At 40.0% G+C, this 12,249-nt stretch overlaps 1 protein-coding gene across 1 annotated transcript in view; it reads right to left on the reverse strand.

The window, feature by feature from the left end:
• The window catches only part of LOC113087743 (MOB kinase activator 2-like), a 29,653-nt gene extending 20,535 nt beyond the window's left edge, over nucleotides 1-9,118 (reverse strand). The window contains exon 1 of the mRNA XM_026255657.1: nucleotides 8,694-9,118. Coding sequence (XP_026111442.1) covers nucleotides 8,694-8,710 — 17 coding nt within the window. The 5' untranslated portion in view covers nucleotides 8,711-9,118. The remainder of the gene's footprint in view (nucleotides 1-8,693) is intronic.
• Nucleotides 9,119-12,249: the final 3,131 nt, after the last annotated feature.

Consider the following 12,249-nt stretch of genomic DNA (forward strand, 5'->3'; position numbering starts at 1 on the left):
GTTTTGATCGAGAAAGCTGAATTCTTGCACAAACTTGTCTTATATCTTACCAACTTGGGTACTTTTGACAAAACTACTTCAAAACGATTCAAACATGCCGTGAGATTTGAAAACTGATCCTTTTGAATCTTAGCGTCACATATTCAGCTTCATATGCATGCTTTTTCTGACCATACCTGCAAACGCACAAGAGGTCAAAAAGGTCACAGTTTGGGACCCAAACCTTGCTGGGGTTCTGGGGGTAGCTTCTGCATTTCCTCTGCATTATAAAGATCGATTTTGTTGATAATGATATAATTTGCTTAGTAGCGGCCCCCAAATGTCTTATTCATATTCACTGATTAAATGTAAGAATTTTTTAAAGGTAAAAATGCCCATTAAAAAGTACAAATTAATTTAAACTTATCTGAAAAAATGCATTTCTATTAGGTGAACTGACCACCACACAGAATAACACACTTAGCAAAATATCGTCTGAGTATCGTTATCGATAAAATCCCAGAAAATAGAGATATTATTTTGTCAATATCGCACACCGCTAGTTGCCACAAGCAGGTATTTCCAATGAGCATGGGTTGTGCAGAACAGGAGAGGAAGCACTTCAAATCCTGCAGCCATGTAGATTCACACACACACACACACACACACACACCGCTGATCTGTGAGGTATAGGGAAGCCTGCAGCACGCCTGAGATCACACGACATAATCCAGCTAAAGCCCATTCCTGCTCCACACAGAGAAAAGACAAGCTTCCATCGGAATCCCTCGCTCTCTCACGCTTCATTTGCATTTTCCTCACTGCATTCGAGTATGCAAACCCTAAAAAGGTGATGTAAGCTATTCCAGTCATTTTGCAAACTTCGACCAACACACGCCTTTCTCAAAACCCTGCTGTCCTCCAAAAACGAGTCAGCGAACCCAAATGCGCAGAGTCTTGTGTTTCTGATTGGCTAAAACACTTATTTCGGTGATAGCGGTCAGGCTGTTGGGACATTTTGTGCACATTCTTTTCAGACGGCAAGAAATGCACCGAGGTCACGCTGGAGGACACGCCAGGACGAGAACAGCCAAAGACACAAATGGAGGAAGAGGAAAAGATGCACACACAGCGATGGAGGATGCAATGTAGGTCATCAGAAACGACTGAAAAACACATGAGAGGAAGAGAACGGCAAGATGAATGCTTCCGCATCCACCTCTGTTTCAAGTTCTCCAGTATGCACAGCCTGAAATAAACAAGAAGCTATATATGTTTAAGCTTAAAAAACAATGATTATTATCCTTATTATTATTCCCAACACTTCAGTTTAAAACCATTTTAATCTGGTGAAAATACTAGTGTTGTAATAATAATAATAATTCCTTGTTTCCTTGTCTAAGCTCGGTGTGTGTCTCTGTTTAACACTCTGGATCTATAAAGAGGGAGGCCGATCCGTGTTCATATTTAGGGACACATGTTACCGGACCATGACGACACCGATGCGACGTCACACCTCAGACGTCAGAGAGCGAGGGACACACTCATGACACACTCATGATCCATCATCACACACACAAACATGCAGATACATAAAAGTGATTTGAGAGCAGTGTAGTATCCGGTGAAATACTGGATTATTATTAGCATTTTACATTTTTTTAACAAAGTTTCTCACTCAAAGCTATCGTTCGTTTTCGACACAAAATATAGAGTACAACTGCCTTCTGACCTTTTCAAAGTGAGTTCAATAAACTATACGATTAGTTTTGATAGAAAACACCAGCATGAACAATCGGTTTAACATCTTTTTGTGTTCAGTGGAAGAAACTCAGACCGGTTTAGAACGACATTACGGCGAGTAAAACATTTATCAAAAAAAATATTTCAAACCCTTTTGCAACTGCATCAAAACTACCTCTGAAAATAGAAATGCTAAAAACTGAAGAGGCAAACACACACACACACACACACACACACACCTGAGTGTTTGCCTTCACCACAAAGATAACCAGAGGATGTTCTTCTATTTATGAAAAAAGAGGCACAAGGTTACATATATTTTCTGCAGCAGAAACAGGAAGTGAAACATTACACAGGGAGCTATTTTTCTTCATGCTGTCGATGTGTGCATCAAAACATATTCAGCAGGACAGAAGAGAGCAATTTCCCAGGTTTACCTTGACTTCATTCGAAACAGACAAGCTATAAACGCTGTATAAATCCAGTGCTTGAGGTGAGCGCTGATGTAAGCTACTTCCTGCTTCACCAACCACCGTGATCTTCACCAGTCTGACTCAGTGGAAAGCTCTGAACTAGTTCATACACACAATCGGCCTCGATTACAGAGAGACATGCTGCACAGACTGGAAGCACACCAAAAACACAGCAGGAAACATTTTAAGCAAATGTAATAGAACTTTTTGAGTTAAAAATGACTCAAACAGAAGTATGTCATTTAAAATATTTACATTATATTTACATATCAGCCAAAGCTTTTTTCATTCATTCATTCATTCACTTTATTGATAGAGCACTTTACAACTGCACCTGCAAACCAAAGTGCTGTACAATCAAAAAACACTTCATTAAAACAAGACACAACCTATGGTATTATTTAAACTAAATAAAAGGTAATAAACCATTCACAAAGTGTAACTTTTTTTTTACTCTCTCTCTCCCTCTCTCCCTCTCTCTCTCACACACACACACACACACACATTAAAATAAAAATAAAGTACAATGAACCTTTACTATTTTACAAGTACATCTATCCAACCTAGGTCAAGATTTTACAGATAATATGTCAGTCTATGACTTTTCTACTTAAAGGCCCTATGATTTAAGAAATCCAGAAAATACAGATGCAACCAAATCATAATTTACAGTATAAACCAATATTAGGGTTGTAGACCGCTGTAGACAAAAATAAATAAATAAATAAATAAATAAATAAATAAAATAAAATAATGGGGCCCAAAAGAAAAATAAAATAAAATGCATAGATATTAAATATTGATTGAGTAAATATAGAGATATTAAACTGTCAGGTTTCAACTGATTAAATGAAAGAAAAAAAAAAAAAAAACATATACATATATACATATATATACACACACACATATATAGACATATAATGTATAATAATAAAAAAAGTTAGTTCAAATGAAGACTTTTTGATTAAAATATAACTAAACAATTAAAGTTATATCCAGAAAAATGAAAATGGAAAACAGAAAAAAAAGGTTATTAAATTGTATACGTTTTGTGAATTCAATTATACATGTTTTTTTGAGTACTAAAATTAAATTAAACATTAAAACAGAATCTAGAAGAAAAAAAAAAAAAACAGATTTCTGATTTCAGAGTGTCCTAATGCTTACTAAAATACTAGTAAATTCAAATCTAACAAGACTGAACACATTCAGGCCGTATCCAGCTGTCTACACCGCCCCTCAGGCCCTACACAGGCTGCACACTCTCCAGGTCTGTCATGTCCACTACTCAGCTTTCCCTTCACTGGCCTGAACACAGGTGCAGAGCAGCTACTGGAAGAAACTCTCAGCTCATACCCATCACACTAACACTGACCAGCATCAGAGCAGAACAGACAACAGATCTGATGCACATGAAAACACACACACATCCCTTCAGTCTCTCTCGCTGTCTACCAACACTACCTCCACAAGCCCAATTATCCAGCTCTAAGAGGTGTGGGACAGGACGGGCTCCACCGTAGGCGTTCAGCTGGGTGCTGTACTGGGGATCCAACACTGCAGAATATCAAGCCTAGTTTCTATCAGGGTCAAGTGGATGCATGTCTTCGTATCCAGCTGAAGGCACTGCTAACCTTAACTGGGAGGAGCCAAGCACAAGTGGCATATAGAGTTTTGCTTCACTTCTAGAAACCACATGTAAGACCGTCGCACTCAGGGTTGACGTTTGACAGTATGCAAATAACTTTAGCGTGCTGTGGTTTGGAGGTCTAAGTCACATTTCGGTTTTGCATCCCGGACGAGCCCCCGATTTGTGTCTCATGTAACAAACAAGCGGTTGTCAACTAGTGAGTCACGAACCAAAAAATAGGTTTGATTTGAACCTCGCAGAGAGCACTTGATACTTTAATGAGGATTATTATTATTATATAAGTTAAGATTAAGCGGTGGTATTTCATATTTGATTACCCAAATAATATGTGCAAATATTATTTGTGCGGTTCCTCGCAATCCAACTGTTGTCTACTTGTGCCCCTTTCACACTGCCATTCCGGCAAATACAGGGGTAAAGTGTTCCTGTAATTGTTCCCTGGTCGCTAGATTTTGCACTTTCACACTGCCAGTGATGACCCGGTATATGTGCGTGCTTTCACACACAACCCTTGAAGATCCCGTAACGACACGTGACATCAGCGCGTGACGTGTAATGTACGAGTCGACAAAGCTTGGCACGTTATACTTTAACTGAAGCAAGCAAACGATCTCTGCGTCAGCGCGGAAAGTGAGGAACTAACTGATCTCTGCTTCATTACAGTTTGCACATATGTTTTCGTCGCGAATGTTGATCTTCCTTCAAAACAGCCGGTAAAAAAGTCGCGCGATAACGCGCGTCATCACTTCGATACCGAATTAGATCTGGCTTTTGTTCACACAGCGCTCGTTCCGGATCGATTACCGCAATGTTACTATGTCCCCGACCCGGGTTCGATTCGGTAATCAATTCCGGGACGTGGTTGCTTTCACACAGAAGGCGACCAGGCAATGTTACGGGAATATTGCGGGTCCGACGTGCAGTGTGAAAGGGGCTTTGTTGTCTTTAATAATGTCCGAACTTCAAATAAGCCTGGCTAGTAATTTTTGCAGTGCTATCCAAATTGGAAATGAGAATTTTGACATTTCACAAAAAAAAAAAAAAAAAAAAAAAAAAAAAAATCAAAAATATCGGTTTTCGGTTACAATATTTATGCAAGGTTACATGGTCAATTGCAAAGTGCTGACTTGTTGTGGTTGTTGAGGTCTTTAGTTTTTCAGCCCTAACGATATTTAGTTGTTTTGATTTTAAGGACACTTTTGCACACCTATTGACTATTTTTCCTGAATCCAAATCAGTTGAGAAATCACAGACAGACTTCAAAAGAGCTGGCTCAGGTTATTTTATTTGTATCTTTATAAACCCCACCATCATTCAGAACATAGCGTCAATGAGGCGTCAATGAGGGTCTCAGTCATGCATAGGGATGGGTACCGAAACCCGGCATTAAAATGGCCCCGGGGCTAAATTATGAAAGACCGTGGTATCAGTAATATCTGACGGTATCGGTTCTGCTTTTGGTGCTGGAGGGGAAAAAATTAATGTACTATGTATTTTTGCTTAATAATGTTATCGTGCACATTTTATCTCACCAAATATTTCTAATTTGCGATATTATTAAGACGTTTAACTTTGAAATCTGAGAGATCTCTCATGCGCGCCCCGGAGGCTGTCTATCAGTCTCACACACACACACACACACAAGAATGAGTGTGGCGCACACACGCGCATAAGGGGCCATTCACATATCGCGTCTTTTGTGCGCTCAAGTTCATTATTTCAAATGTAGGCAACGCGTCCGCAACGCATCGAGTTAAAAACATCTCAACTTTTCAGAAGGCCGCAAGCACACCACAGGTCATGTAACTTCCTCACCTTTTCCAAGATCATAGCTGTATGTGGATTTTTAAATAAATGTCCAGACAGAGAAATGCTAAGTTTTCGACTGCCTAACACAACACAAAGTACCAATAAGTACCGGACCATTAAGCAGTATCGGTAAGAGTAATAATACCGTTAAAACCTTAACGATACCCCATCATGCATCAGGATTACTTTACATCTGCGCTTCATCCTACACACATTCTTCCCGAGGAGCGTGAACTGCCCAAACCTGTGCTCGACGGAGTCACACCCGAATCAGAGACGCCAAACAACTGATCGACAGTCGATAGCCTGTGCCAGCAGCTCTGAAACAGCTAATTGTGCTCCACCTCAAACTACAGCAATTAGCAGACGACATATCGGGGCACATGCTGACCCAGGAAACATGAACTTTGGAGTTATTTCAGCATTACAGCTGGGAAAGCTGGTGCCATAATGCTATTTGTGAGGTTTTAGAAAGGCACCGCGTTCTGCAGCGTTGAGAAAGAACAGTTTATAGATCTGTAATATTATAAATCTTCATGCTGAATGCTGGAAGTGGACGTAAATGTCAGTCTTTAATTTGAGCTATTTGCTGTAAAACGAGTCTATATAAAGAGGATCAGAAACACTTCACGGTCTCGTAAACACTGAACTGAGGAGGGAAACACCCTCTTGAAGGTATTCAGTTTTGGAAGTATCTCTCATCAGCGTCTGGGGACAGACAGTGAACAAAATGCCACGAGACATGTAACAGACATTATCGGTCACGCTTTAAATGACGATGTGGGTTGACGCAGGAATGTAAAGCTGTCGCCAGGTTGCATACCAGATACGCCGGAAAGAACTGCACTTTCTAATACAATGTGCTCCGCACCACGAGACAGGCAGCACTTGAGAAGAGTTTGAAATATAATAGTCCCATCACCTCGGCCTATCGTTATCGCCTGCCAGAGACCGGCGAACACATCACAGCAATGCGCAGAAACCTCTCAAAGTACGCTGTAGTCGATTCCTGATAGTTTTAAAGGAGAAGTTCACCCAAAAATGAAAATGTGCAGAGCATGTACTTGCCCTCCAAGATGTAGATGAGTTTGTTTCTACATCAGGTTTGTAGAAATGGTGCACTGCATCAGTGTCTCGTCAACGGATGCTCTGCAGTGAATGGGTGCCGTCAGAACGAGAGTTTTTTTTTTTACTTCAAACCATTGCTTCCAGTCTATAAAAGCATATCATCAAAATCCAGCCACATATTAGTTTAGAGCGGTTTAAACGCTGCTTGATCTGTGCAGATTTCTCTCCTGATTCAGACCAGAACACTTTTTCACTGGCGGAAGTGTTATTATGGATTATAGACTCTATGTGTTTGAGTTAAAATCATCTTAATGCTGGATGTGTTTCAGGTTTTGTCTTCTCCAGATGTTCACTGATGGACTGGAGTGCTGTGGATTATTGTGATGTTTTTATCAGACTCTCATTCTGACGGCACCCATTCACTGCAGAGCATCCATTGATGAGACACTGATGCAGTGCTACATTTCTACAAATCTGAAACAAACTCATCCACAACTTGGATGGCCTGAAGGCGAGTAACATTTTAAACTAATTTAAATTTTAGTTATTCCCCTAATACAAGAGTTTTGATTCGAGCCACCCCAGTCTGTAATGCGCAGGGTCTTCACAAAACCAAGACGAGGAGCTCCACTTTCACAGCATCTCTTTTACAGAAACCACAAAGCCAAATCAAGAACCGATGCGAAAACCCACCGCCTTCATTTAGAACGTCGCATCATTTGAATACTCGAATTCCTTGCAGTTATAAGACTCAAAGCAATGCAAGAGATGCACAAATTAACAGCAAGCGCTCTCTTTTTTGTTGTTGTAAGGTCCGCACAGAAAGCTTTGGCCATGTGACGGCTCCACAGATGTCTCTCTCTCTCTCAGGTGAAGGCTAGGATCCATTAATACAACGGTCTCGTCCTACAGGTGTGTTCTTATTCAGCTACCTCGGATGCGGTTTCTAAGCTAATCACGATGAGGATGAAGATATGAAGCAGAAGAAGGCATGCGATCAGTAGTTGGCATCATTGCGTCAGTGTTTCTGTGAACTCTATACAGTCTGAACATGTTCTAAAGGCGTGTAGAGTCGCATCTCTCCAGGAAGCAGACGTCAGCGCTGTGACTGAGCTCGACCGCTTGTATTAGTAGCTCACACAGACCATGCCGTTTTCTGCCAACAATTTGACTTCAAGTCAGTGACCAATCAGGTTTAACGTCAGGAACAGGGAGAGTAGTGTCTGGCTATGATAAGCCAGAGTAAGCTTTAGCAGCTTTCAAGGAACGGATAGGTTTAACGATGGGTTAAAGGATTGAACAGAGGCATATTTGCATGCATGTTTATGTTATAATAAAATAATAGAATAAAATAAAATGCATTTACACCACAAATGGACCGTTAAAATATTAATGTAAATATTAATGCATAGAAGTTAAAGCCACCTAATATCAAATCAAACGGAATTCCAACTAGCAAATAATAATTGTTAAAAGCACAAGGGATAGATACTACAACCAACTGGGACACACAAGTACTAGTAAAACTGTAGAAATATTACCTGCTAAAAAATATATAAATCATCCAATCAATAAAAAAAATGGGAATGTTAGTATCTACTGAACACTTCTAAGTGGAACGGAAAAGAATTCTAGACAATATTGTAATACTAACAACTGAACGATACTTTATAACGGATGCGAGGTTTAAATGATACAATGTTACACGGACTTCCTAAATCATAGCCTAGACCTAGATTAATGATGATGATGATGATGATGATGATGATGGTGGTGGTGGCACGCGATCAGTTTGAATGCGCGTGCACCGGTGACAGTATTGCGTCACAGTTACTGTAAATGCTCCATAGATCGCATGTAAAAGCAGCACAGACTACGGATGTAACGTCAGTATATTTATATAAGTTAGAAGATCAAATCATTTTTGGCGACAATCTGCACAACAAATGTGACGATCTGGAAACACTCACCCCATGAACCAGTCCATGATGATGAAAGAGACAGATCCTGTCCCCGTCGCTGTATCCCGGTAACTGGGAGTGTGGCTCGGCTCTCGGTTGTGTTTAATCTCCGGTTCTCGTGTTCGGCGAACGGAAGCGCGTTAATGTTCGGCGCGTGAGAGGCGGATGAGCTCCGGCGCTGAGAGCGAGGACCGCATTGACTTTGACGTTTGGCGAAGGGTGGCAGAAGGAGCCTCTCCGTGTGAAGCTGCGCTGACGGTAATCTGCCCGCTGTGTGGCGGCTCTCCGGTCACCGAAGCATCGCGCTCCACCGGACACGGTCTCGGGTCGGATCGGGCCACGGGGCTCTCGCGGAGCTCGTAGGGCAAGTGGAGCGGCTGTTTGCAAGCTCTGCCATATACAGGAAATCCGGAAGTAAACACAGGTTCGACGCCGACCCCCCTCTCTCCGGGATGTGGTCGGCTCACCGAGGCATTCTGGGATATGTAGTTTTCCTTCAAAGCGGAAGACTACACACAGACGTGACGTAGTGCGTGCTGCGCGAGACGCTCAAGACTGCCAGCGCACTCGTCTGATGTTAGTGCCTTTTTATTTGTGTAGAGAAAAGTTAATTGCATGGCTGTCTCTAAATATTGTTATCTGCACTTAGTAAAAGTGTTAGCCTGAATCCAGTGTGAGTATATAAAGACCAAAGCGTAATTTATTTTACTAGAAATGGAAGCTTTGAAAAAGACTCTGATGCAAATTAATGACAAAAAGAATGACACAGTGTTAGAATTCATGTAAATTTATTTTATTGATTTATTCTGGTCCCCGCTGCAATCATTTATTGTTTATATCGTCTATTGTTTATGTTTTTTTATTATTATTATTATTTTATAACAATATTAATATATAATATTATAATATATATATATATATATATATATATATATAATATATAATATACAACACACACACACACACACACACACACACACACACACACGTTATAATTAGTGCTGACAAGCGATTAATCGCATCCAAAATAAAAGTTTTGTTTAAATAATAATGTGTATATACTGTGCACATTTATTATGTATATATAAATAAAAAACACATCCATGTATATAATTCAGAAAAAAAAAATTTTGTATATATAATGTTTTTATAGAATATAAATTAAGAATAAACTATATAATTTACATCATGGAAATATTTTCAAATATATATATATATACTGAATGTATGTGTGTGTTGTGTGTGTGCGTGTGTGTGTTATATATATTATATATAATTAATAAACACAGTACACACAGACCCAAGTATTATAGTGTGGCATTAAATACTTAATTTAAAAAGTTGAATTAATTTTTAAATTACATAATTCGAAATGTAACAAGCTGAACAACGTGAAGTGTTTCAGAGCTTTCTTGAATATGTACTTCATGTAAAAAAAATGTGTCTGTGTGTGTGGGGGGGGGGGGATTCTTGTGTCACAGTAAGACGTCAGTAATGCTTCCCTGTTCAATATTTGATCATCCACCAGAGGGCGTCATCTATCATCAAAACAAACTCGTGCTCTGCTCTTCCAGTGTTCACTTTGAGTGTTTGTCTTCTGCTTTCTTCTAGTTAAAGTGTGTTCAGCTGACTCACTGCTGGTTGTGATTCAACACAATATTGGAGAATACAGAATATAGACTTAAAACAAAGTTTTGATGCACACTGGGTCATTAAATATATATATAATATATATATTTTTTTTTTTTTTTTTTTTTTTTTTTTGCATTTAAGATGATAGAATATAGACCAATCAGAGCTTCTCTACAGACATGGACTAATCCATTTTGTTAGGACTGTGTATATTTCTCCACGCAGTGGTTTCAGGATCGGTGACACTGAGTGACTGAGACAGAACAGAAGTGATCTCGCTCAGGGCTGAATATAACACACAACACCTGCAGGGCAGACAAGGTCACTCCAGGAGACGCCTGGGCTCACACACACACACACACACAACACACAACACACACACACACACACTCTCTCTCTCACAAACACACACACACAACACACACACACACACACACACCAACACTCTCTCTCTCTCACACACACAGACACACACACACACTCTCTCTCTCACACACACACATACACACACACACACACACACAGCGCACACACACACACACTCTCACTCTCACACACACACACAACACCTCTCTCACTCTCACAACACACTCACACTCTCTCTCTCTCTACACACACACACACACACACACACAACACACACACACACACACTCTCTCTCTCACTCTCACACACACACTCACACACTCTCACTCTCACACACACACACACTCTCTAACCCTCTCACTCAAAGTGCAAAACTACATGTCAAATCTTCAAAACCATAAGCATTTCTCAGCCTTTGACTCAGTTTTCAATTGCATAAAACACTTTTTTTCCAAACACTACACACTATTCTCTACCTACAGTAAAACACAAAGATCTATCAGGAAGTGACTTGCTTTCCTTCTCCAAACACAACCAATCAAAATGCTACACTTATTCACCAGGTCACACAGACACACATGTGCAAACACTTATTGCTTAACTGATCACTAACCAATCACTGCTTTACATTAGTATAGATAGGCCTATAAATAGGTCAAGGTCAGATTACCTGTTTTGAAACAATGGATGCTAACAATAAACAGAGAGAGGAAGAAGAAAAAGAAGAAGAAAAGAAGAAGAGAGAAGAAAAGAAGAAAAGAAGAAGAAGAAGAAAAGAAGAAAAAGAGGCAGGGCAACAAGGACAAATACCAGGAGGAAGGAAGAAGAGGACGAGAGCAAATAAGAGCAGGAAAGAGAGCCATCCTCTGATGAGATTAGGGCAACACCTGCTGATCATGTAGTCAACCACAGTTTGACCATGAGAGTCCTGCCCAACTTGAGTCGATTTACAGCGGCATCCATAATTCAAACCTTCAGAAATGAGAACCGGTATGCAACTAAATTATTAAATTAATAATATCATATAGTAATGTACTGTAATACGTATGACTGCATAGCATTGCATAAACACTTGTAACTCTAAGCCATCCATTTACTGCACTGAATGAATGAGGATGGTCATGCTGCTGAATTCTGCACAGAGTGGAACGGTAAAGACCTCATCATTGAGGACAAGGATGTTTGTTTACAGCTGTACAGGAGACCGCAACTATAAATCTGGTTTTGACCAACAACGCAATTAGGATTCAATGCATGTTTATAGTTTTGTTGTATGCTAATGTATACAACAGTAGTGTTTGGCCTTATAAATATTTTCTGTTTCTACAGTACATTGCATTGGCATTTCCGGTGTACTTGTTACTTTATGATTACTTAAAACTTCTTTTTTTTTTTTTTTTTGAGTAAGCAGGTAGAGAACGGTCCAGTCAAAGCTGATATCTGATGTCTGACCGCATGCTGACCATTGCTCTCCACTGCGGAAGCTGCAAACACTATCACTTCTTGATAAAGCCTGCTTGTTGTGCAGAGGGCCATTACAGGAGACTTGAGAGAGCATTGCATTCCC

This window comes from Carassius auratus, unplaced genomic scaffold (assembly GCF_003368295.1).
Source record: "Carassius auratus strain Wakin unplaced genomic scaffold, ASM336829v1 scaf_tig00045270, whole genome shotgun sequence".
NCBI lineage: Eukaryota > Metazoa > Chordata > Actinopteri > Cypriniformes > Cyprinidae > Carassius > Carassius auratus.